Source organism: Neoarius graeffei, chromosome 13 (assembly GCF_027579695.1).
Source record: "Neoarius graeffei isolate fNeoGra1 chromosome 13, fNeoGra1.pri, whole genome shotgun sequence".
Taxonomy (NCBI): Eukaryota; Metazoa; Chordata; class Actinopteri; order Siluriformes; family Ariidae; genus Neoarius; species Neoarius graeffei.
This window is the reverse complement of record NC_083581.1, coordinates 71,595,089-71,622,193: the sequence shown is the minus strand read 5'-3', so window position 1 is coordinate 71,622,193 and position 27,105 is coordinate 71,595,089. Positions and strand designations below refer to the sequence as shown.

Genomic DNA, 27,105 nt, shown 5'->3' with positions numbered 1-27,105 from the left:
TGAGAGGAGTTGATTTCAGAAGGTGAGTGCACTTCCTGGGACGGATGGACGGACGGACGGACATCGCCACGACATAATCCGGCCAGCGGAGTATAAAAAAAAGAATGAAGAAGAGCAGTGCCTCTTTACAAAGTGCAGTAGTGCTGAGTGTGGGAGTGAGGGACGGATGGCTCGATACTGAAATATCAATACTTTCAATTCTTTTCCTTTAAAAATCAATCCTAATATTAAAAAAATATCGACACTGATTGGATGTGCAGGATAGGAAAGCCTTTTTCAGTGTGCTGTATAATGTAAGTGATGATAATTACTAATTCTTGCTAATTACAGGCCTATTTCCAAACTGCGTTTTCTTTCAAAAGTCCTCGAGAAAATAGTTTACAGTCAATTAATGGCTTTTCTGGAAGAACATAATATTCTAGAGGTTTTCCAATCCGGTTTTAAAACCTTACACAGCACGGAATCAGCTCTTTTAAGAGTTTTTAACAACATTTTGTTTAGCTACTGACTCTGGTGTCTGTGTTATTCTTGTTCTTTTAGATTTAACTGCTGCATTTGACACAGTGGATCATAAAATTTTACTCTCTCATTTGGAGCAGTGGGTGGGCATCAGGGGCATAGCTTTGGAGTGGTTTAGATCCTACTTGGCAGAGTGAACTTTTTGTGTCAGCCTCAGGGATTCTGTATCCTCCTCTGCTCCTCTCTCATGTGGGGTCCCACAGGGGTCAGTTTTAGGCCCCCTTCTATCTGTATTTGCTCCCACTCGGTTCCATTCTTATGAAGCATGGGATTTCGTTCCACTGCTATGAGGACGACAGTCAGATTTATGTCCCTCTTGAAAGGAATGATGCACACTCTGTCAAGCCATTGCTCAAGTGTCTTGATGACATAAAGGCCTGGATGGCTTTTAACTTTTTAAATTTTAATGAAAATAAGACAGAGGTGATGGTATTTGGTGGGGCCACTGGGACACCCCCCCCCATAGATGTGGGGTACTTGGCCCATTATATTAAGTCAACCATCACCAACCTAGGGGTTAAAGTGGATGCTGATCTTAAGCTTGACAGTCAGATCAGGGCAAAGTCAAATCAAGCTTTTTCCAGTCGAGGCAGCTGGCCAAAATAAAGCCAATTCTTTCTAGGCAGCACTTTGAGGCAATAATCCACGCCTTTGTCATCACCCAACTAGATTACTGTAATGCACTCTATATGGGGGTTAGTGGGTCCTCCATCGCCCGTCTTCAGATGGTACAAAATGCTGCTTCGCATCTTTTAACTAACACACTGCTCCTGAATGTGCCTAAAACTAAATGCAAGCTTAGAGGGGACCATGCTTTCGCTGTTGCAGCTCCTAAACTGTGGAACAATCTGCCTGTGCAGATGAGACAGGCCTCTTCTTTAACTCATCTCATCTCATTATCTCTAGCCACGTTATCCTGTTCTACAGGGTCGCAGGCAAGCTGGAGCCTATCCCAGCTGACTACGGGCGAAAGGCGGGGTACACCCTGGACAAGTCGCCAGGTCATCACAGGGCTGACACATAGACACAGACAACCATTCACACTCACATTCACACCTATGGTCAATTTAGGGTCACCAGTTAACCTAACCTGCATGTCTTTGGACTGTGGGGGAAACCGGAGCACCCGGAGGAAACCCACGCGGACACGGGGAGAACATGCAAACTCCACACAGAAAGGCCCTCGCCGGCCACGGGGCTCGAACCCGGACCTTCTGGCTGTGAGGCGACAGCGCTAACCACTATACCACTGTGCCACCCCTGTATTTATTATGTCTTTTATTATTATTTTTTTTTTATTTATTCTATTGTACAGCACTTTGGTCCACTGTGGTTGTTTTTTAAAGTGCTTTATAAATAAAGCTGGATTGGACTGGATAATGGTTGAAAAGAAAATAAGGAGCATTTGGAGTTATCTCACATCTCAAATCAAAATGAGAAGGGTACTCGGTAGAGTGCATACAGTGACTTGCAAAAGTTTTCATTCCCTTTGCTGTTTGTCCTGTTTTATCGCATTACAAGCTAGAATTAAAATGCATTTTTAGAGAGAAGAAGACGCCAAGCCAAAAAGCCTTATTTGTCACACATACACTCAAGCAAACAATGAAATTTAACCTCTGCATTTAACCCATCTGAAGCAGTGAACACACAAGTGAGCAATGAGCACACACACATACCCAGAGCAGCTATGCTACAGCACCCAGGGAGCAGTTGCAGGTTCAGTGATTCGCTCAAGGGCACTTCAGCCCAACCTCAGGTCATGGCTGCCCCATGTTAACCTAACCACATGTCTTTGGACTGTCAGGGAAACTGGAGCACCCGGAGGAAACCCATGCAGACACAGGGAGAACATGCAAACTCCACACAGAAAGGCCGCTGGGTTCGAACCCAGGACCTTCTTGCTGTGAGGTGACAGTGCTAACCACTACATCACTGTGCCACCCACAGGGGTTAACATCATTTAATTTACACAACTTTAAAGGACAAACACCAAGGGGGATGAATACTTTTGCAAGACACTGTAGCCACTCTTCGCAACCATGGTAAGCAGAAAAGCAGCTAAGAACGCACAACATGTCAAAACTTGATGCAGATGTTCTGTAACAGCAGCAGATCACATCAGGTTCCATTCCAGCAGGGGGCTACAGCGAGCACACACTCGTCCAAACTAGGGATGTTAACCGATGACCGTTTGACCGATGGTTGACCGAATCAACGTCAACCGGTTAATTTTTTTTTGGTTGTCGGTTAAAAAAAAAATCAATCGTTTTGAAGCTGCCGATTTTGGAGCGGAGAACCTGGAATTCTGTGTTGTAAACGCTTGGGGCATGCCATGCGGTGTAAGGACGACAGCTGACAAATCAGAAACACCCATTCAGTCATGTCCCGCCCTCCCGCCCCAGTTGAAGACAGCTGCCACTCGGCGAAAGAAAAGTCTCAGTGCTGGATTACATTTTACTACGACGTTAACCAAGTACGTAACATCAAGGAAATTCTTGACTATCAAAGAAACAAGAACACGGCGCATGAATGAAGTCGATGGTTGATTAGTCTGGTGAATGTCAACATAATAATAATAATAATAATAATAATAATAATAATAATAATAATAATAATACACAAGATCTGAACTAAAACCTGGTTACTCACTGATGTTACTTAGCATCAGACAGTTGCTATATTAGCTTAGCGGCTAATCAGCTCAGCTCCAGCTATCCCATTCCCAACGGCTGTGCACAATTAGCAGCCATGTAACCGTAATATCAGTAGCTGGACAACAATTGCAGTATGAGGTCTCTGTGGCTCACTTCGAAGAAAAGTGCCTAGTCCGTAGCAGTATGCAATATCAACACACAGCCTACTGCAGTTAACTGTAAACACCAGGGGCCGTATCACTAAAACGTCCTATCTTCAATGAAAAGTTAAGATGGGACAAGTGTATGATAGGATTGTTTTCAATAGGCTACTCAATGCAAGCACCGGTAGTGACTGAGCTAAAGCTTGCCGCTTAGAAAATGACGGCAATTTATTGAGAACATGTTCACACTGATATTTTTAATGCCAAGTTGCAACTTAACAAAAGTGCGTGCCCCTCGCTGACGCGGCCGCAGACACAGACCCGGGTGGAGAAGGGCAAGGAGGAGGGGTCGAGGGGGGATTTCACGCTTCTCACGATGTCTCTAAGCTGGAGCCATTTGTCCTCCGCTCCAATACAAACCCCTCGACATCAGTGCCGCGTTTGACTAAATGTTTCGCGCTGTAGAAAAGGTAATGTGAGTGGAGGGCAGCGACTGGGACTGAATGTGCGGATGCTCGCGGTTAGATTTAGAATGGAGTCTAATAATTCCAATTCTAGAATTTTAAACTCATAGGTTAACCGCACGGGCGATTGCTCTAAGACAGGGGTGGGCAATTATTTTTTCCATGGGGCCACATGAGAAACAGAAAATTTTGTGGAGAGCCAGACCATAAGGCTGAACTAAATTCTGCATAATATTAATTGTATTTCTTTATATAAAGCAGTAAATATCATTGTTTTTACAAGCTGCTAAGACTGGTAAGAGTATGGAAAAAACGAGGTTGCCTTACAAAAAATGTCATTTATTCAATCAAATTTCCCAAAACAATGGTTAACAAAATGTGAACGTTTGTACCATTTTTTTTTCAGTCACATTCAGCCCAAAACACAATAAAGACATCACAATATTGTCTTTCTACTCCAAATATCAAGCAAGATACATCATATTATAATAATGATGCCCACATTTGTAGTCTAATCACCTCATTTGGTGTTTTTTATTTGTTCAGTGAGAGAAATCTAGTCTCTGTTGGTCTTTAACGAGTGCATCAAAGTCAGGTTGAATGTCTGAGGTGGAGATGCGAAGCACAGCTGACAGATGATCATCAGTCCATTTGGTGTAGGCAGGTGTAGGAATCAGATCTACAGATCGGCTCGGGCTCCGGCGCCTGCTGGTGACGTCACACTATGTGATTGGCTGGACCATTTGAAGGATGACGTACAAGTTTGTGGTTGGTCTGGACAAATTTGCGGGATTAGGTTTCGTGGGATTTCATGTCATGTTCATGTCACGCGCATTGCGTTTTTGTTGAACACAACTTCAAAATAAAAGCAATGCACATTCAGTACATGCATGAGGTAAAATTAGAAAATACGTTTATTTTGTAATTTCTAATTAACCTTACGCGGGCCGGTCAGAATGAACCAAAGGGCCGGATGCGGCCCGCGGGCCGGAAAATGCCCAGGCCTGCTCTAAGACAACGAGGGAGGCTCAGCCTCCTCTAAAAATGATGAACATCGTGTAGGATGAATTGCGCTAGGCTTATGTTATAGCCGACCTTATAACATTGCTATTTCAGATCCAGAATCATAGAAATATATGTGCTCAACCCAACTACAGTGCGAAATCATTCCCTTATAACTTTCCCCAGTTCGCCTAATGTGTGCGTGAGTTTTTCCCCCTCGTGACAGCACGATGCAGTGCAGCCTCAGTGGACTTCAATGGCATTTGGGAGCTCTGCACTTTTCACTCTCAAAATGCAAGACGGTTATTGGACAAATACTGCGAAAACGCCCGCCCACCGAGTCTCACAGACTCCCAGCCTCAGTGCACTTCAGTGGCATTTGGGAGCTATGCGCTTTTCAATCTCAAAATGCAGGGTGGTTATTGGACAAATACTGCGAAAATGCCCACCCACGGACTCCGAGCCTCACATGGGAGGCACATGGCAGTTTCCGTGAGGAGACTGGTGATTGGTGAAAGCGGCCGGATATTTTCTTTGATTGACAGCTCGTTTCAAATATAGACAGGCAGCGGTGAATTTCAGTTCAGTCCCATGCGGATTCGCAAGTGCTGTGGTGTATTGTAAGAGATCGGCTTACATTTCGATTTCATTCATTACATACGGTTTCTACCAGCTTTTTTAGTTTGTATATATTTTCATTGTAAATAAAGTGTAAATACAGTGTTGTCAAGTTTGCTATCTTAGTTCCAGAAATTTCGTTTATTTGAGTGACTGAACTTGAACTTGAGGGGGCTAGTCAGCTAGCAAGAAAGCTGTGCACGGATGCCGAGCATTGCTGATTTAATTTTGGCGAAGCCATTTGCCAGTCTTCCTTTCGAGGAAAAAATTAAAATTAAAGAGCAGGGTAGACCAACGCCTCAAATTGACTTGGTGAAAAAGGTAGGGAATAATACTCGTTCCTTTCAGCTCTCCTGGTACGAGAAAGTGAATTGGCTAACAGCAAGTGACCCACATCAACAACAGTAAATAGGCTACTTTAGTAATATGTCATGGATGGACCAAAAATATAGAATCTATTTAAAATGTTTATGCTGAGTATATTATATTGGAATATATATTTTTCTGGATATGAATTAAACACAGCTACAATTTGTAAAACATTTTTAAACAAAAACACAGCCGAGAACATTTCACACTACAGACCTGGATTAAAAGTGAAGGGTTATCAAAATTGTCAATAAAACATTTCTCAGTCAAAATAAGTAAAATATAGGGAAAGTGTCATTGAATGAAATGTGTGGCACCCAGCTCTATGTTTGGCTCCCCAAGGTCAGTGCTTGTGCCTATTCCAGAACACTCTGCTGTTACTGCTGAGGTTCCTGACAAAGAGCTGCTTTCAATAATGATAAATTTTTAAACAACATGCCACAATTTTAAAATATAAAATGTTAAAATATACCCCCCCCAACACCACCATCATGTATATTGGACAGTAGGCTAATGGGCCAAAAGAACCTGTTATTTCACAGTTTGTGACCCTGCCAACAATCAGCCAGATCAGAGGCAAGAGTATGGGCAAAATTTATGTTTTTTCTTTTAAAATCTGGAAATATCGTAACCGACCAGCCTCCCCTGTTTGAAAGACTACCAGCCGCCACTGGTTAACCGACTTTAACCGGCTAATGAGGCTCGGTGGTCGGTCAAGATTTTTTTTAGTTTTCGCCATCCCTAGTCCAAACTCGATAGTTTGACTTATAGTTCCAGTGAGAGGGCATCAGCGAGCTCAGCACTACTTTTGTCTGATTTATTATAACCTACTTTTTTATTACAAATTCACTAGAACAACATAATATGAGGGTACTTAAAAAAGTTCTCGGCCTCACCCAGAAACAAGGGGCATAATTCCCATTTTGGGGCATAACTGTATACTATAAAGCTTTATAATCACTGTACATAAAAACTCACCTGAAAGAAGCCATTAAAGAAAAAAGGAGAGGAAAGAAAGCATCGAGCTGGTGTGATGTTTCTCCAGGATGATGCACCTGTCCACACAGAACAGGCAGTGGGGGCAGAAGCAGCCAAATGTGGCTTTGAACTGTTGCCCCATCAGACTTGTAGTACTCGAGTCCGACTCGTGCCCTAATTTTAAGGACTTGTGACTTGACTCAGACTTGAGCACTGATGACTCGGACTTGTAAATTAACTGCATTGGAGACGAGGACTCAGATTTTTTCTTTATTTTTTTGTAGCGTCCTAATAATTTGGCATAAGATAATTATATCTACATTAATTTTGTACTAATTTTGTGCAAGAGTGTCACAACTACACATCTTGGCGAGTGCATCAGATAGACTCTCGGGCACTCTGGACAGCGTGCGCACCAAGCGGACTCACACATGCGCCGTAAACGACTTGCACCTGCTCAGGATTAAAGAGTAATCAGTGCGCCGATATAAAAACCGTCAAAACACACTTACTTTGTGAAGTATTGAGTTGCGTTGCTGACACATTACTGAGCCTTATTTCCTTGTTTGGTTTCCTGATCCTTGATTTCCTGTTTCTCGTCTTTGATTCTGCCGAGTCTACGATAGCCTGTTTGCGCCTCGCTTGACCTATCGCCTGTTTCACCGTTTTACGATTTTGCCTGCCGTTCTGGATTGTTTACCGTCTTCACTTGTATTAATAAACGCACCTTCTGCACTTACATCCGTCTCCCAACCATCTCTGACAGAATACTTCACACTCCCTGATAAAGAGAAGCACATTCACCTGTTCATACATCATGTTCCGGAACAAACTAATGTTAACGATGCTGAAACAGCCACCGTCACATGGTGCGCTTGGAGTCTTGGACTCGACTCAGATCAATAGTGGACTTGACTTGAAATTTTTTTTAGTGACTTGGACTTGAACACTGGGGACTCGAGACTGGACTCGGACTCGAGGTTTAGTGACTTGACTACAATGCTGTTGCCTCACGCACCTTACTCACCCGACCTGGCATTTTCTGACCTCTGTCTGTTTCCCTACTCACCTGGTCACCATTTTCTGAGTGATGATGATGAAGTTATCCATGCTGTTCAGGAGGATCTGGAGGGTCAAGACATGTGTGACGTTCTTCCATGAAGGAACAGCGAAGCTTGAACATCAGTGGACCGAATGCACAGAAGTTTAAGAAGACCTGGGTGCGATTTGCTGGGGGGATGAGGGGATCATCCCCCCCCTCTGGTTTTTATCTCTGCTGAAAAAAAATCCTCGGGAACAACCCCGTCAATAAAACAAACAAACCAAAAAAAAAGTTGACATGACAGGCATGTTGTGAGACAGTTTTCTATGGTCTACATTGCACTCACTTTCAAAATGACCCGAAGTGGCAGCTTTGATGTTCACGAACGTCCCCAGCAAATAGATACATTGTAGATAATAACAATATCTTTGCGTTCTATGCAGGGATGCAAACAGCACGCCTTTTGGCGGATGCCGCCTTTTTCACGGCCGATTTTTTTTTTTTAGGGGGGGGCGTTGGAGTGTCTGATTATAGTTTCAAAGTAAATTCTGTATTAAAATTACTAAATAAGCAAATCCGTTACAGTCCATGAAACAGGAAGTATAAGGATGAGAAAAAAAACAGTTTAAATCAGAAAGCTGCGCACAATGTGAACTGCGCCATCAGAGCAAACTGTTCATTTAGTATTCATGTATTTTAGTGATTTTTGAGTCACTGTCCATTTAATCCGGAGGGAGAGAAACATCACAGCAACGCGACAAGCAATGCGAACTTTGTTGTGTTAGTGTTCGTGTATTTAGTCAGAGAGATAGGAAGATGAATTTACTATCTCTGGTTTAGTGTTCGTTTTCATTTAGTGTTATTCATTTGATATCATCGGATGTTATTGAGCTGTTAGCCTACTGTTACCTTAATTTTGTGACGTTTCATGATTAAAAAAAAAAAAACATCCCCCCTTCTGTTTTTTTGACAAATCGCACCCTGAAGAAGACTGTTGAAAAATCATGCAAGAACAATCTTTCTCCTGGGACGTTTTCTGGGTGAGGCTGAGGACTATTTGAAGTACTTTCGTATGTGTCATACTTGAACTCGATCTACGTTTACAGGGAAGCCATGGCTTAATGGTTAGCGAAGCAACTTTGGGACCAAAAGTTTATTGGTTTGATTCCCTGAGCCAGCAGGACTGGCTGACGTGCCCTTGAGCAAGACACCTAACACCTAATCACCGCTCCGGCAAGAGTGATGGTATACCTTGTGTCTGATTAGCCAAAGAAAAGCTGATGATGTGATCGTCGGTTTGGGTGGTGCCCGAGTGAAACGAACAAAAAAAGAAGTTTATAGATAAACTTGCTGATTGCTGCAGCCATGCTTTGAGCTTTACTTATACATATTTTCCTCTCATCACATCTCATTATACTGAGATCATAAGCAGTCTGGAGAACAGTGTCCATCAACTGGTGTCTTCAGTAATGGCTTTTTAAAAGTGATCTCAATGTTTTCGCTGCTTCAACTGGAAATTACTCTGCCGTGGGCTGTAACCCATCCCCCGTCCATCCTCTGCAGAGAACTCAGGACTTTAGAACGGACTGCAATAAACAGCAAAGCCAATGAAAAAGAAAGCGAAAAGGACAGAAAACGGAGAGAGAGAGAGAGAGAGAGAGAGAGAGGGGTGTAAGATATGAGACACTTATGGTGAGAGAGAACGACAGACACAGAGAGATAATGGAGTTGTATAAGCATGAGGTCATGTATAATTCAGGTACATTATCCAAAATGTAACCAGAGTCAAGCAGATAACTGCAGCCAGGTACTCTGAGCCAACACCTGGATATACACACACACACACACACACACACACACACACACACATACAGAGTTGCTTGGAGACAGCTCTACCAGTGCAGAGGAGGTCGGAATAGAAGCTGACTTCACAATAAACTCATAAATCTTCCAGTGAGAGAGTTTATTATTTCAGATAAAGCAGTTTCGAACCAGTTTCCATAAGCAAGAGCTCACACAAGTGGACTTTTGTCATCAACAAGTAAACCAGAGAAGCTTCGAGGTAAAACGAAAAGCCAATAAAGCAAGAGAAAAGAGGCAAACAAGCTTGTGTTTTTCATTATGGTTGGATGAGACGATGCCACTTTGAGATTTTCGTTACGAGTTCCTTTATTTCCGTCTGCCTCTTTTAAGTTTGTTCCACGAAGGCCTCCGTCTTATTAAAAAGCAAAGGGCTGCCATATTACAACTCAGTCCATTCATGTTGGAGTAAAGCGTCACTCTAATTAAACCTCGCAAAACTTCTATCGCAGCGCAAACCCGTAATCAGGAAACTGAAGTGCACCAGCAAATTAACCCTCTACCATATTCCTGCTGGGAAACATCTGGATCAACCAAATCAGCAGCCAGGCCAGAATAGAGAGCACTGTGCTTTCTGTTCTCTGGGACCTGATTGTTCATTGGACACGTTCTGCACGGAGCATGAAGCTATGCTATCAAAGAACGTGTTTGTTATTCCACCTCTTGTTCCCGACTGCTTTTGTTCGCCTGTTTTTTCCCTCCGGCTTCCTGACCCCATGAGCTTTCATGGAGGAGAGCCAGTCGGATTGTGCACTCACACACACACACACACACACACACACACAGAGTATCAGTAATGGAGGAGGGTACGATATGTGAGGGACAGAAATAGAGTGCGCTGAGGAGGATAAACACAGCCCGTGTGTCTTTTCTCATCTCTGTTTACTCATTTACCCAAACACAGAAAGGAAGCGTGGCACCACTACTCAGAGGAGAGGGACGCTCAGTGCAGGAGAGACGCACAGAGACAGAAACACGCCGTGTCTTAAACGAGCACTTTACTACTTCTACAAACAGCACTGTTGAAGCCTCGATTCTGATTGGCCACAAGGCGTTGATGAATTTTCTCAAACAGTACAGCTCTGACAGTAGTGCCAGCTGCAAGATATTTATTTTTATTTTTTATTAAAGCTCTTATTTTAATATATACTTTATCATTTCTAAAGTAACCCAAGGACTCGTATGGTGGACATTACACATTTTTTAAAACTGTCATTAATTTAAGAAAACTTTTTAATTGAATTCATTTTAAAAACTTTTAATTAATTTAACAAGTGCTGCCAGGCAAAACAAACTCCCCGGTAGCACTGACGATGAATATGAAGGAAGATATCAAGAAAAAAATAGGTACCCTAGAAAATGGCTACTGCTTATAAATAAAATTGTTTTCTGATCCCGTGTCCATACAGTAAATATAGCGTGTATATATATATTTACTCTGTAAGGCAGTGGCCACAAAAATGAAGCATAATCCAAAAATGAACAATTTAAAAATCACAGAAGTAAAATATACCAAGTGTCTGTACTTTATATTATTCTACTCTTACCTCTTACAGTTTTTGAAACTGAAATCTCTGAACCGAGGCTGACACACACACGCTGTCGCCATGACCCAAACTCTTATTTCCCGGAAATGGCCCGGCGCTAGAGCTCAGTGGAATGCACTTTCCCTCTGTAATAAGCATAAACATGTCTGAAAGCGATTTCTTTAGTCTAGTCCAGGGCTTTTCAAAGTGTGGGGCGCGCCTCCCCTAGGGGGCGCCAGAGTTGTTCGGGGGGCGCAACATGAGGAAAAATAAACCAGAATAAGTTACTATTGCGGACATTTAGCGAACTTCAGCTAGCCTTTGCCAGAGACAAAATGGATCGATTTTTAGTACCTAAAGCTACAGTGAGTGAGGAGACAGAGTCTGGGCCAAGCAAAAAAAGAAGGAAGTATGACCACGATTATTTAAAGTTTGGATTTTCATGGACTGGATCTGAAGATGCTCCACTGCCACAGTGTGTTGTCTGCCAAGAGGTGCTAGCTAACGATGCTATGAGATGTTTAAAATGTGTAAAACAAGATGTTTTTTTTAAAAAAACACAGATGTTTAAAATGTGTAAAAAAAGATGTTTTCAAAAAGCACAGATGTTTAAAATGTGTAAAAGAAAAAAATAATAATGTGTACAACAACCATTTTTAAAAAAATACGAATGGAACATTAAGTATAGCAACAACAAAAATTGTAGGGGGGGCGCTGTTGTTTATTTGCTCTCTGAGGGGGGGGCTGACTCGCCCACACTTTGAAAACCCCTGGTCTAGTCCTTATCTCATCTCATTATCTCTAGCCACTTTATCCTGTTCTACAGGGTCGCAGGCAAGCTGGAGCCTATCCCAGCTGACTACGGGCGAAAGGCGAAGTACACCCTGGACAAGTCGCCAGGTCATCACAGGGCTGACACATAGACACAGACAACCATTCACACTCACATTCACACCTACGGTCAATTTAGAGTCACCAGTTAACCTAACCTGCATGTCTTTGGACTGTGGGGGAAACCGGAGCACCCGGAGGAAACCCACGCGGACACGGGGAGAACATGCAAACTCCGCACAGAAAGGCCCACGCCGGCCATGGGGCTCGAACCCGGACCTTCTTGCTGTGAGGCGACAGCGCTAACCACTACACCACCGTGCCGCCCCTGGTCTAGTCCATTTATTTATAATTTATAATAATAAATCAACAGAGCGGGGAAGTTTCTATCAATGGGGTTTAAAAGTGGGCGTGGACAAAACCCCTTCCTTTGCGTATGTAAATGAACCAAGGAACCATCCAATGACAGCACAGTGTGTGCAAATGAGGCAGGTAGTGATCCAATCAGTGGGTTTGTGGGAGGAGTCTTTCCAAGGCAGCGCTCCTGCAGTCTGAGCTCAGAGCTCTTCTTTTTTTTAACCTTTTTGGTGACCTTGACCCTCAAAATGTTGGAGGTTCTATTTGAGACCAATGCCCATCTATCCTGAAAGTTATGTGAAGATTGGTCCAGTCGTTTTCCCGTAATGTCATTTACAAAAAAACAAACAAGCAAACAAACAAACCCGACTGAAAACAATACCTCGCTCCCTGGTGGACTCCATCCCGGGCGAGGTAAATATTTAAACACAAGGAATAATTGATATGGTGAAGTTAAATGCAAACAGATACAATATTTATTAAGCATTTTTAAATTGCGTCTTCAGTGTCAGCACTTTTTAATATCCAGACGTACAACCAAAACTTTGAGTTTTGTTTTGGTTTTGGTTTTTTTAACTTGAAGATGGATGGTGTTGTGGTTTCTTGGTAATCAAAGCTGGGTTGTTGGTTTTTTTTTTTTGTCTTAACTACTTATACAGTAGTTGCTTGAGCATAAGTGATAACAGGAAATAACTTGTTTTGTGGACGTTCCAGAACGTTTATTTATTTATTTAATTATTTATTTATTTTACTGATATTTTAACAGGAAGCTTCTTCACCAGAATGATTTTCAAGAAGCCCCCATAAAAACTAATGGCACGTGACAGGATTTAGAAAGCTTAAAAACAAAATATTTAAACTAATTGAAACAAATTGATAAAAGTTAACATTATAATAATGAAAGAATGTAAAAAAAAAACCTTGAATCGTATGCATTAAAGCTAGACGGCCTTTCGATTTCATAAACTCGGTGAAATTTAGTTCCCTCTGAAATGTGGTCATTGTGGTATATGTTTATTTCTGTAATGTCTCACAAAATATCAGGCCATTCTGTGGCTGGGAAGTTATTTAATTTGAGGAGATTAAAGCAAATAATGTGCATGAAATCGCTCGCTTCGCGCAGTCAAGCAGACAGGAAGTCCGTGTGCGTGTGTGCATGCGCAGGTTTCCCTTTGAGCGTGCACTGACAGTTCCATCATTCTGTCGCTAAACGAACAGCTGATCACACCGAGGTGCTCGCTGAGCGCCGATATTTATTAGTTTGGTCCTGCGTTTCCTTTCCTTCGTATATAACATAACGTCTTTTCTTCTCGCTTTCCATTACTGTAGTCGGTCTTTTACGTTTCATTCACACGCTCACGTCCTCCATTTTTCTCTCCTGTTTCAAATTTGTTTCCCACAATGCCTTGTGCGAATGGGGAAAGCCCACCATGTCATGCATGACATGGTATCTTGTATTGGGTCATGGTGAAGCAGGAAAAAATAGCGGAGAATTTAGGGCCACATCGAGATGAATTCATTAATAGTTCTATTTTAAAAAATGAATAAAATTGGAAGTCTGTGATTCGAATTCAGTAGCTTTCGGTCCACTAAACAAAAATAATAATGCAGTGTTGGGAAAATTCTTTTTATGACTTACACTTGAAAAATCTGAAAGGCAGTATTGCTTCAAGGGGCTTTAAAAAATTTTGATTTAAGCTGGGAAATCTTAGAGCACTGTTTAATATTGTCACTTAGATTGTTCCGTTCTTTGACAGCTTGATATGATTTACATTTAATGCAACTATAATTTTTTTTTAAATTTAATAATATGGAGTAAATTGCTGTGGTATTAGAGGATGTGAATGTTATGCCTTGAGACCTCAAGAATAAGCATTAACAATAAATCTAATATAGTAATTTTTATGATTAAAGTGATTTATATAGGTAGCGGTCTGAGTGAATGACCTTGACGTCTGTAACGTCACAACAGGAAGGCTATCGGTCTCATTGCCCTTTCTGCTATACTAAAACACAGAGCTGACTGCAACTCCGATCCTCTATTTTGAGCTAATTTATCACCATGCCATATAGATGTGTTGCTAGTGGGTGCAGCAACATGACAGAAGGTGGATTTATGTTGCATTCATGGCCCAAGAATGTTCAAACTGCAAAGATTTGGATGCATTTTGCGAGTTGTTCACGGGCACATTTGGCACCTACAAAGTGGTTTCTCCTCTGCTCTGCACATTTTACTGAAGACTTGTACGAGACCTCTGATCTGGAGCGTTGGCTATAAGCCCGTATCGAAAGAGGGTGCAGTACCGACAATTAAAGGAAAAGAAAACAAGAAAAGGAAAGTAATTATTTTATTTTTTTAAAGTGAGTTCAGTTGCGTGGGCGGCACGGTGGTGTAGTGGTTAGCGCTGTCGCCTCACAGCAAGAAGGTCCGGGTTCGAGCCCCGTGGCCGGCGAGGGCCTTTCTGTCTGGAGTTTGCATGTTCTCCCCATGTCCGCGTGGGTTTCCTCCGGGTGCTCCGGTTTCCCCCACAGTCCAAAGACATGCAGGTTAGGTTAACTGGTGACTCTAAATTGAGCGTAGGTGTGAATGTGAGTGTGAATGGTTGTCTGTGTCTATGTGTCAGCCCTGTGATGACCTGGCAACTTGTCCAGGGTGTACCCCGCCTTTCGCCCGTAGTCAGCTGGGATAGGCTCCAGCTTGCCTGCAACCCTGTTGAACAGGATAAAGCGGCTACAGATAATGAGATGAGTTCAGTTGCACCAGTTCTTCCGGAGCATGAGCCGAGGGTTGTTGGTAAAACCCGGGATGGAACGGGACGTGACATATTATCGCTCGGACAGTGACCTCCCCGTGGTTGTTGCTAAAACCGGTGACATTCCATCCCGGGTTTTAGTAATTGCCTGAGCTGAGCAGTAAAGGCGGAGTACACAGTATGGAGAGAATGAGTGGAGCAGCCGTCTGATTTTCTCCACTGGATATTGCTGCCATCTCGCCCTTACGTGAAAGAAGTGAATGAACGGAGAACTGGACAAACAACTGAAAGTCAGATTGTTTCAAAACAATCGGCCACAAGGTCGGCCTTCAAGAAGCGAGAACATAGACGGGTAAGATGTGACTCTCATTTGGATACAAAACAACAAAAACAACACTCGTTTACCTTCATTTAGATTAACACATATAACTTGTATTGTGTGTTTAAGTTAGCGGTATAAGATTATTTAATTTGCTTCAGAATGTGATTGTCTCAGTTCATCTGATTATTTAATTAGCCTTTTATGTTTTATCAGTGAAAATGCATGCATGGACATGTATGTTGCATAAGTTATAACACCCATCCTGTTTTAATGAGAGTCAACCCACAATCGATGAAGTCGAATCAGTCTTAGTTGAGTGAGTGGGTAACAATATTCCTTACTTTCACCATAAATTATTATTTATATGACTTTGGTCTATAGCTGTAAAAGGCCTCGGCCTTAAAACCGGTTCCCGCTGTGACGTCACGCACTCAGGGCTGGCTGGCTCAGCGGGGCGGCTCGAATGCCAACTTTGTGGTTGATTTTAACTCTCAAAAATATATATTTTTTAATTCCCATTTATGCAGCATACAAGAGTCAAGGATGGAGATACTATCCACTCAGAAATGTATTTAAAAATAAAGGCTCAGCGTATCTCCTTTAACTCTGATTCAGAGTGGGCTGAACATCTGGCAGTCATTCTATCTCCTACAAGCCCCTCCCTCTGATTTCCGTAGTGCACGGAGAGATAGAGAGGTGTAGCTCGAGAACAGGAAAAAGAGTACTGTATATTACCCTGAGCATGGAGGGGCTTCTGAAGGCTGATTACAGAAATTTTAACATTTACATTTATGGCGTTTGGCAGACGCCCTTTTACACAGTGACGTACACAAGTGCTTTAAAGTCTCTACCAATACCAAATACAGTACTGTACAGCAATCCTAGGGACTCTATTTTTTTAGTACAAACTTTTTTTTATAGATTTTTCTTTTATGACTTCTACATTATCAAGTCAGTACAAAAATATTTCCGATTTCCAAACATTAGCTTTTCAGGACAAAATGAAATGTTTGTCTTGCAAAATGATCTCCTTCCAGAAGAGTATTTTAGCTCCGTATCAGAAATAATCTCTGTTCATATTAACATGCCTGAAAATGCATATCACATGACCATTCACGTACAACCCTGATTCCAAAAAAGTTGGGACAAAGTACAAATTGTCAATAAAAACGGAATGCAATAACTTACAAATCTCAAAAACTGATATTGTATTCACAATAGAACCTAGACAACATATCAAATGTCAAAAGTGAGACATTTTGAAATTTCATGCCAAATACTGGCTCGTTTGAAATTTCATGACAGCAACACATCTCAGAAAAGTTGGGACAGGGGCAATAAGAGGCTGGAAAAGTTAAAGGTACAAAAAAGGAACAGCTGGAGGACCAAATTGCAACTCATTAGGTCAACTGGCAATAGGTCATTAACATGACTGGGTATAAAAAGAGCATCTTGGAGTGGCAGCGGCTCTCAGAAGTAAAGATGGGAAGAGGATCACCAATCCCCCTAATTCTGCGCCGACAAATAGTGGAGCAATATCAGAAAGGAGTTCGACAGTGTAAAATTGCAAAGAGTTTGAGCATATCATCATCTACAGTGCATAATATCATCAAAAGATTCAGAGAATCTGGAAGAATCTCTGTGCGTAAGGGTCAAGGCCGGAAAACCATACTGGGTGCCCGTGATCTTCGGGCCCTTAGACGGCACTGCATCACATACAGGCATGCTTCTGTATTGGAAATCACAAAACAGGCTCAGGAATATTTCCAGAGAACATTATCTGTGAACACAATTCACCGTGCCATCCGCCGTTGCCAGCTAAAACTCTATAGTTCAAAGAAGAAGCCGTATCTAAACATGATCCAGAAGCGCAGACGTCTTCTCTGGGCCAAGGCTCATTTAAAATGGACTGTGGCAAAGTGGAAAACTGTTCTGTGGTCAGACGAATCAAAATTTGAAGTTCTTTATGGAAATCAGGGACGCCGTGTCATTCAGACTAAAGAGGAGAAGGACGACCCAAGTCGTTATCGGCGCTCAGTTCAGAAGCCTGCATCTCTGATGGTATGGGGTTGCATTAGTGCGTGTGGCATGGGCAGCTTACACATCTGGAAAGACACCATCAATGCTGAAAGGTATATCCAGGTTCTAGAGCAACATATGCTCCCATCCAGACGACGTCTCTTTCAGGGAAGACCTTGCATTTTCCAGCATGACAATGCCAAACCACATACTGCATCAATTACAGCATCATGGCTGCGTAGAAGAAGGGTCCGGGTACTGAACTGGCCAGCCTGCAGTCCAGATCTTTCACCCATAGAAAACATTTGGCGCATCATAAAACGGAAGATACGACAAAAAAGACCTAAGACAGTTGAGCAACTAGAATCCTACATTAGACAAGAATGGGTTAACATTCCTATCCCTAAACTTGAGCAACTTGTCTCCTCAGTGCCCAGACGTTTACAGACTGTTGTAAAGAGAAAAGGGGATGTCTCACAGTGGGAAACATGGCCTTGTCCCAACTTTTTTGAGATGTGTTGTTGTCATGAAATTTAAAATCACCTAATTTTTCTCTTTAAATGATACATTTTCTCAGTTTAAGCATTTGATATGTCATCTATGTTCTATTCTGAATAAAATATGGAATTTTGAAACTTCCACATCATTGCATTCCGTTTTTATTTACAATTTGTGCTTTGTCCCAACTTTTTTGGAATCGGGGTTGTACATGCAGCATGTGTGTGTGCCGGCTTAGCGTGCGCTGGTTTGTTTTCTTCGGGAAAAGGGTCACATGATAGGAGCGTGACAAATCAGGGAAGGATACGTCTGCATCGTTTCCAAAAGTCTCCATTTCTGCCCGTCTAGACTTAAACACAATCTTTGGAGTTTTCAAACTGAAATGGGCCAAGCATTATTTCCAAAAGTCAGGTTTGAAAACTCTGGAGCAGTGTGGATGCCTGGCATAAACGTAGCGAAAGTGATGTGTTTTAAAACTAAACTGTACGTATGAATGTCAGCGTGGCCTAAAATCACCTCTGAGGGAATTGGTTAGTGCAAAAAGTGTATCACTTTTCCAAATATAGTTCATTATCTGGGGATTTTTAGTCTTTTTACTCAAAGGAAGTCTAAAATACAGCTGTCGGAGTCTAAATAAGTATTCAATTTAACATACAGCTGCAGGCAAATAGATAGAGATAAACCAAAAGAAACAGGGAAAAATGGAGAAAAATGAAAGGCGAGACGATCAGAACCGAAAGACAGACACACACACACACAGCAGACACAGATGGAACAAGAGGAAAAAGAGCAGCACTCAGAAAAAGACAGACTGAAGCAGACATGGAAAGAAAGTAGGAAGATACACAGGGTGAAAGAAAAACAGACAGGAGGTGAGAGACAGACGCAGCTTTAACAGGATTGACTGACAGCCTGGCAGACTTACGTGTTTGATGAAGAGCTGTGCCAGTCTCTCAGGCTCTTCCAAACATTTCTCCAGCTCTCCCAGGAAATAACTGCTCAAACAAGAGAAGGGCAGAGAGGATCAGTCAGATGTGCACTCAGACTCGCATCCACACAAACAGAGCACACGACTTTACAACTGCCGAGCACACACTAAAATAAAGGACAGGAAGAGATCTTGACTTCATAACTCCATCAAGGAGCAGCTATCTTTAGCATCTATTCTGGATAATGTGGATAATGTAAGCTGGTACGTCGATATGTACGTGAGAATCATAAAAACGGTCCTGCACTCACCCCAGGACTCTTATAATAATCATCATCATCATCATCATCATCATCATAATACATATAGCCGCAAGCAGCGATGAAGGGCCTGAGCACCTCCGGTATACCAAATCTGGCATGAATCCAACAAAATGCCTAGGTCAAAATGTACCATGTGTCAAAACGCACAAAACCAAAAATAACTCACTTCCTGTTGAGTATGGATAATACAATGTACATTACAATTTTGTTTGTCTTGGGGCTCCCCACACACCTACCAAATATGACACGGATAGGTGAAACTATATCTCATCTCATTATCTCTAGCCGCTTTATCCTGTTCTACAGGGTCGCAGGCAAGCTGGAGCCTATCCCAGCTGACTACGGGCGAAAGGTGGGGTACACCCTGGACAAGTCGCCAGGTCATCACAGGGCTGACACATAGGCACAGACAACCATTCACACTCACATTCACACCTACGCTCAATTTAGAGTCACCAGTTAACCTAACCTGCATGTCTTTGGACTGTGGGGGAAACCGGAGCACCCGGAGGAAACCCATGTGGACACGGGGAGAACATGCAAACTCCGCACAGAAAGGCCCTCGTCGGCCACGGGGCTCGAACCTGGACTTTCTTACTGTGAGGCGACAGCGCTAACCACTACACCACCGTGCCGCCCGTGAAACTATATTCCAGGCAAAAATCTCAATGACATGTGGGGAGGGGAGCTATGGAGTCCCCTGGACATGCCCGGGGCCAAGCCTCTATCCTTGAGTAGCATTGGCCAGGACTGATGTGTGTACCAAATTTTATGAGTTTTCGCCCAGGGGAACCACCTCAAAAATGGCCAAGTCTTGAACAAAAAGAAGTAGCAGAAGAAGTAGTAATAAGGATGGGCGGCATGGTGGTTAGCACTGTTGGCTCACAGTAAGAAGGTTCTGGGTTCGAGCCCAGTGGCTGACGAGGGCCTTTCTGTTTGGAGTTTGCATTTTCTCCTCGTGTCTGCATGGGTTTCCTCCAGGTGCTCCGGTTTCCCCTACAGTCCAAAGACATGTTGTTGGCTCTAAATTGACCGTAGGTGTGAATGTGAAGGTGTGTGAATGGTTGTTTGTCTCTATGTGTCAGCCCTGTGATGATCTGGCGACTTGTCCAGGGTGTACCCCGCCTTTCACCCGTAGTCAGCTGGGATAGGCTCCAGCTTGCCTGCGACCCTGTTCAGGATAAATGGTTATAGATAATGGATGGATGGATGGATGGATGGATGGATGGATGGATAATGAAAGCATGAACCAGACTTTGTGCATCATTACTCATCAGAAGCGGACAAAGACAAGAAATGTTATGAAGGTGAAAGAATGCAAATTTGGTAAGTGACTTCGCTTATTCACAGTCTGCTCCGACTGAAAATCCTCAACGCGCTTTGTACTGTTTGCCTTACTTCTTCGTCCCCATATACAGTATAGTACTACACTGATTTACAATTCCATTATCCAGTGTCACCCAAAAAATTATGATTCTGGTTCCTTTGGAGGTTTCTTCATCATGTCATCTCACTGAGTTTCTCTCTGACTCTGTCGCCCTTTTTGACTTGTTCATTTGGGATCTAAATCGACACTCAGGTTTGTGTACAGCTGCTTTTTGACAAAAATTGCCATGCAAATCACATGCTATTGAAGCAAACTGGATATTTAACAGTTATTCCATTCAATTGAGTCGTACGAGCCGATAGCCGACGAGGCGCGTAGCACCGAGTCGACTATAATCCATGTACGAAGAGATTGAGTGGAATAACTGTTTTATTCTATCCACATTCACTGGATTTGGAGAAACAGAGCATTTTTATTTGTATTTTGTGCAAATTCGAGTAATAAAAACTTTGCACAAAACGTCCGACAAAATCGTTTCCGCTTAGAGTGCAAACAAACCGGCGAAATGACAGTAGCAATTTGTGAAAAATGCAATAATAATTCTCATCATTCTTGAAAAATAAAAAAGATACGTTCTTACCATCAAATACTTCTAGTCCATATTTTGTTGATTTTTTTTGTATTTATTGGGGTTTCATTTTCGAGTAGAGTTTTTATTTCGTCCTCGGTTGCTTCAGCAACACGCGCCGCCATTTTGTTTTTCTCTACTCATGGTATATGAGCTGATATCCTAGTAGTAGAGTAGCCAATCAGAGTGCACGATTGCTCATATCCAGTGAATGTAGATAGAATAATACAGGTTTCTCTTGGTTCCTGATAGTCTTGTGATGGTTTGTACTGATTTATAATAATATATTTTTTTCTTTGGGACTTTCTTTTCAAATTGGATGATATCACAACGTAAAAGGGTCGTACCGTACGAGTTCAACCGAAGAACTATAATTGATCGCAGATGACTTGAATTGAGTTTAAAGTGGTTTTTTTTTTTTTGTGGTGATCAGATGGTAAAATTCTGCAATTTAATGAAGATTGATTTGAGATAATGGACCCTATATTTGTATCTCTACCAACAAGAAAATGTTGATATACAACATTTGTGGTTATTGGCAAATATTCCATTAAGATATAACAATACAAATAACGTAATTACATACAGGACACATCCTGGACCTGTTAGTGAATCAAGAATGATTGGACTCTTAGAAACCATTACAGGGATCAGATAACACTGGGAAAAAAATATTTGCTGGAAATCATTTATATTAAAGTTCCTGTAGGCACAGGATAAAAACACACTGACAAAACACACAACCAGGCAACGATACTCACTTTTTATGCCAGTCGTAGATCTGGTGTATGTTGCCAAACACTATTTTATCTTTTCCCTTCATGTCTTCTGGTACGCCCTTAGTGTTAATAGTGGCCATGTAACCCTGTAAGAGATTAAACAAACCCAGCCTACACTGGTTACACAAAATACACGTCTGTACATAAATGTACTGTACATATTGTTCATACTCGGTGAATATTAAATATTTAGTGATACATCGATGTTGAGTCCAAAAACACAATATTCACACTATAAGTTTATATATTTCTGAAGTTAAACACATAGAGCTGTACTGAGAGTCGAGTTAAGTGCACATAGTGATTATTTAATACCGAAGTTCTGCACATCAGTATTTAAACCTCAGGCTTATGCACTATTCAGAAGCAACACGAGCATTTTGCACACAGTGTGGAGTCTGAGCAAAACAGGCATGTCTCAGTTACACACAATGCGACACTAGAACTTAACTTTTATTTTCTTGTGCGATTTCAGTAGGCATAATCAGGTGAACAATCAAATTCAATCCAGATTGCTTGCTTAAAACTGCTCTCACTGATTTGAGAACTGAATTCAGAACAACCTACTTTTTACAGAATTAAAACATGTTTATCCGTTCTTGAGATATTACAAATTAAAGGTTGAAAAAACGGCTTAATTTTTAGAAAACTGCCGTAATATTCTGTCTGAGGATAACATGGTCCAAAATGGGACTCATTAATCAATGAGATCAGATGTTTTTTTCTGAAGAACTTTTTATTTTTCAAGATATTTACATGGAAATTGGCAGCACATAGATGGGTGTATACTGAATACAAAGTTTAAAAATTAGTAAAAACAAATTATGTAAATTAGTATTTAAATAGTGTTAATTATACTAAATAGGTAAAAATATTAAATGGATACATTCTGTTCTTCAAAGTTTCACCAAATGACTTTATTTGTGCAACATAAAGCTGATCTTAACTCATTTACACATCACAAAGAAGGAGAAATCAATGTTAATTATAAAAAAATGCATAAATAAGCATTGAATGTCATTCACATCTACCATTCTCTATTAAAATAAAACAGTAACAAAAGATCATTTCTAATACCCTCTTTGCGCTCTGTAGGCCTTTGTATTTCTCAAAAGCAGGGCCTAGTAGTGTTTATATGAAAGAATATAAATGATTATTTCGATTAATATTCACAGCTTTCAAGGCGGGTGGCACGGTGGTGTAGTGGCTAGCGCTGTCGCCTCACAGCAAGAAGATCCGGGTTCGAGCCCCGTGGCCGGTGAGGGCCTTTCTGTACGGAGTTTGGATGTTGTCCGTGTGGGTTTCCTCCGGGTGCTCCGGTTTCCCCCACAGTCCAAAGACATGCAGGTTAGGTTAACTGGTGACTCTAAATTGACTGTAGGTGTGAATGTGAGTGTGAATGGTTGTCTGTGTCTATGTGTCAGCCCTGTGATGACCTGGCGACTTGTCCAGGGTGTACCCCGCCTTTCGCCCGTAGTCAGCTGGGATAGGCTCCAGCTTGCCTGCGACCCTGTAGAACAGGATAAAGCGGCTAGAGATAATGAGACGAGATGAGACCTCGAAAAAAACTGTGTGAGCCACATCCAATAAACAACTCACGTTAACTGAATTGAAATTGACACTCGCGTTTCTGACTTCCGTTTTTTTTAAATATCATTCCGACCACTAAGATCTCAATATTTTTGATCAAAAATATGTAACTACAGTTATATTCTAAAACAGTTATTTATTTACATGAATCAGTTTTATTTGAAAAAAAAAAAAGTAGGTAAAGCTATGAAAACTTCCTTCAAAGTCTCCTGTGAATCATAACATCAAAACTAGCAGATGGAAAATTTTGCTGAATACTTCATCAGAAGCAGTGAGAGCGAGAGAACATCCCTATAAAAGTTGTCTAATTGATATTCATGATTAATCTAGTCAGAAACCGACCAGAAGAGAGAGGGAGTCCGAGTGTTTTCCAGTAACTCAGAAAGAAAACACCGGCAGTTTCCCGACGTCTCGCGAGCAGAGTTTTTACTCCGTTGTACCGACTTCAACCTGCCGTTACTCCCAAAGTACTGAACAGAGCTTAACCAAATACATTTCTTTGTAAAGCAGAAATGATAATTTTTAATGATAGTATTCATGATGGAACATATTCAAGAGTTAAGCAATGACAGATTTGGAAACTTTGATGAACGTCTGCATGGACAATTTTCACAGCACGGCCAGCGAGCGTCTAATACGCCTAACTTCAATGCCACTGATTGATAATTTGCATAATCTGAATGTTGAGCTTAGAAAATTTACTTAACCACGTGTGCAACCTGCTTCTTAATACATATAACTTTCCCTGCATAAAGAGTGGCTTAAGTCTTAAAGTCACCAACTCTGAATAAGGAACATAGTGACGCCAATCATGGTTTCAGTGCGCTCAACAATGTTGCAAATATTGACTGGTGGCATGTTGAAGTGCATACCACGGGTAAATTCCGGAGCAAGATCAATGTAATTCTCCTATTTTATATTAAACTTTGGTCAAATATCTGTAACATTCTGCATTCTCTGCAATTTTTTTACCTTGTGCAATACCAGAAAAATTCAGTTGAAATCAAGCCATTTGAGGCGAATTGGTCTGCCTCTGAAAAAACTTGGCATTTGGATTTCCCGGGAAACATTGATTTTCGTGACGTCGCGTGCGGGACGCCTCCTTCTGAATCCTACATCAGCGCTGGTTTGTTTATGAGAAAACGACCTGGTGTTTTTCTGCAAATTTCTTCAACGTTATCGCGTAATTATTAAAATGGTTAACAGATGTATCGTAGGAGGGTATAGCAACACCAATCTTGATGGGATTAGTACTCATCGTCTCCCAAAAGGCCGGACAATGAGAGAGAAATGGGAGCGCTTGGTCTACACAGGCTGTGCACTGAAACCATGCAAAGCTCGCGCAGCCTGCTGGCGCTTCCGCAGGTAACGTCACGAATCTGGCTCCAGACTCCCTTGGGATTTTTCCAGACGCCTCTCGTCTCGTCTTCTTCCGCTTATCCAGGACCGGGTCGCGGAGGCAGCAGTCTAAGCATGGAAGCCCAAACTTCCCTTTCCCCAGACACCTCGGCCAGCTCCTCGGGAAGAACACCGAGGCGTTCCCAGGCCAGCCGAGAGACATAGTCCCTCCAGCGTGTCCTGGGTCTTCCCCGGGGCCTCCTCCCGGGGGCACATGCCTGGAACACCTCCCCAGGGAGGCGTCCAGGAGGCATCCGAAAAAGATGCCCGAGCCACCTCAGCTGGTTCCTCTCGATGTGGAGGAGCAGCGGCTCTACTCCGAGCTCCTCCCGAGTGACTGTGCTTCTCACCCTATCTCTAAGGGAGCGCCCAGCCACCCTGCGAAGGAAACTCATTTCAGCCGCTTGTATCCGCGATCTTGTTCTTTCTGTCATTACCCAAAGCTCATGACCATAGGTGAGAGTCGGAACGTAGATCGACCGGTAAATTGAGAGCTTCGCCTTTTGGCTCAGCTCCTTCTTCACCACGACGGACCGGTAAAGCGACCGCATCACTGCGGAGGCTGCACCGATCCGCCTGTCGATCTCACGCTCCATCCTTCCCTCACTCGTGAACAAGATCCCGAGATACTTAAACTCCTCCACTTGAGGCAGGACTTCTCCACCAACCTGGAGAGGGCAAGCCACCCTTTTCCGGTCGAGAACCATGGCCTCGGACTTGGAGGTGCTGATTCTCATCCCAGCCGCTTCACACTCGACTGCAAACCGCCCCAGTGCATGCTGAAGGTCCTGGTTTGAAGAAGCCAACAGGACAACATCATCCGCAAAAAGCAGAGATGAAATCCTGTGGTTCCCAAACAGGATTCCTTCCGGCCCCTGGCTGCGCCTAGAAATTCTGTCCATAAAAATTATGAACAGAACCGGTGACAAAGGGCAGCCCTGCCGGAGTCCAACATGCACTGGGAACAGGTCTGACTTACTGCCGGCAATGCGAACCAGACTCCTGCTCCGTTCGTACAGGGACCGGACAGCCCTTAGCAAAGAGCCCCGAACCCCATACTCCCGAAGCACCCCCCACAGAATACCACGGGGGACACGGTCGAATGCCTTCTCCAGATCCACAAAGCACATGTGGACTGGTTGGGCAAACTCCCATGAACCCTCGAGCACCCTATGAAGGGTATAGAGCTGGTCCAGTGTTCCGCGACCAGGACGAAAACCGCATTGTTCCTCCTGGATCCGAGGTTCAACTATTGGTCGAATTCTCCTCTCCAGTACCCTGGAGTAAACTTTCCCTGGGAGGCTGAGAAGTGTGATTCCCCTATAATTGGAGCACACTCTCCGGTCCCCTTTCTTAAAAAGAGGGACCACCACCCCAGTCTGCCACTCCAGAGGCACTGCCTTGATTGATTGATTGACACTCCAGAGGCACCCCTCCTAGAACTGCCACCTTATTGTGGTGGAGGGGTTTGTGTGCTTGAATGATCCTAGGAGCTATGTTGTCGGGGGCATTATGCCCCTGTTAGGGTTTCCCAAGGCAGACAGGTCCTAGGTGACAGGCCAGACCAAGAGCAGTTCACCAAAAAAACCCCTATGGAGAAAAAATCCAGGACCGTGACGTCGCCCGGTAGGACGCAGCCGGGGCCCCACCCTGGAGCCAGGCCCGGGGTTGGGGCTCGTATGCGAGCGCTTGGTGGCCGGGCCTTTGCCCATGGGGCCCAGCCGGGCTCAGCCCGAAGAGGTGACGTGGGCCCGACCTCCTGTGGGTTCACCACCCACAGAGGTAGCAGTAGGGGTTTGGTGCAGTGTGGATTGGGTGGCAGTCGAAGGCAGGGGCCTCGACGACCTGATCCCCGGACACAGCGGCTGGCTGTTGGGACATGGAATGTCACTTCGCTGGGGGGGAAGGAGCCTGAGCTTGTGCGGGAGGTTGAGAGGTACCGGCTAGAGATAGTCGGGCTCACCTCCACGCACAGCTTGGGCTCTGGAACCCAGCTCCTCGAGAGGGGCTGGACTTTCCACTTCTCTGGAGTCGCCCATGGTGAGCGGCGGCGGGCTGGTGTGGGCTTCCTTATAGCTCCCCAGCTCAGCCGCCATGTGTTGGAGTTTACCCCAGTGAACGAGAGGGTCGCCTCTCTGCGCCTTCGGATTGGGGAGAGGGCTCTTGCTGTTGTTTGT

At 43.1% G+C, this 27,105-nt stretch overlaps 1 protein-coding gene across 4 annotated transcripts in view; it reads right to left on the bottom strand.

The window, feature by feature from the left end:
• The window catches only part of arhgef25a (Rho guanine nucleotide exchange factor (GEF) 25a), a 301,768-nt gene that overhangs the window by 44,052 nt on the left and 230,611 nt on the right, over nucleotides 1-27,105 (bottom strand). For all 4 annotated transcript variants that reach the window (XM_060938474.1, XM_060938475.1, XM_060938478.1 and 1 more), the window contains 2 exons: nucleotides 21,923-22,026; nucleotides 18,881-18,950 (listed from right to left, as the gene is read on the bottom strand). In XM_060938474.1, the coding sequence (XP_060794457.1) occupies nucleotides 18,881-18,950; nucleotides 21,923-22,026 (174 nt within the window). The remainder of the gene's footprint in view (nucleotides 1-18,880; nucleotides 18,951-21,922; nucleotides 22,027-27,105) is intronic.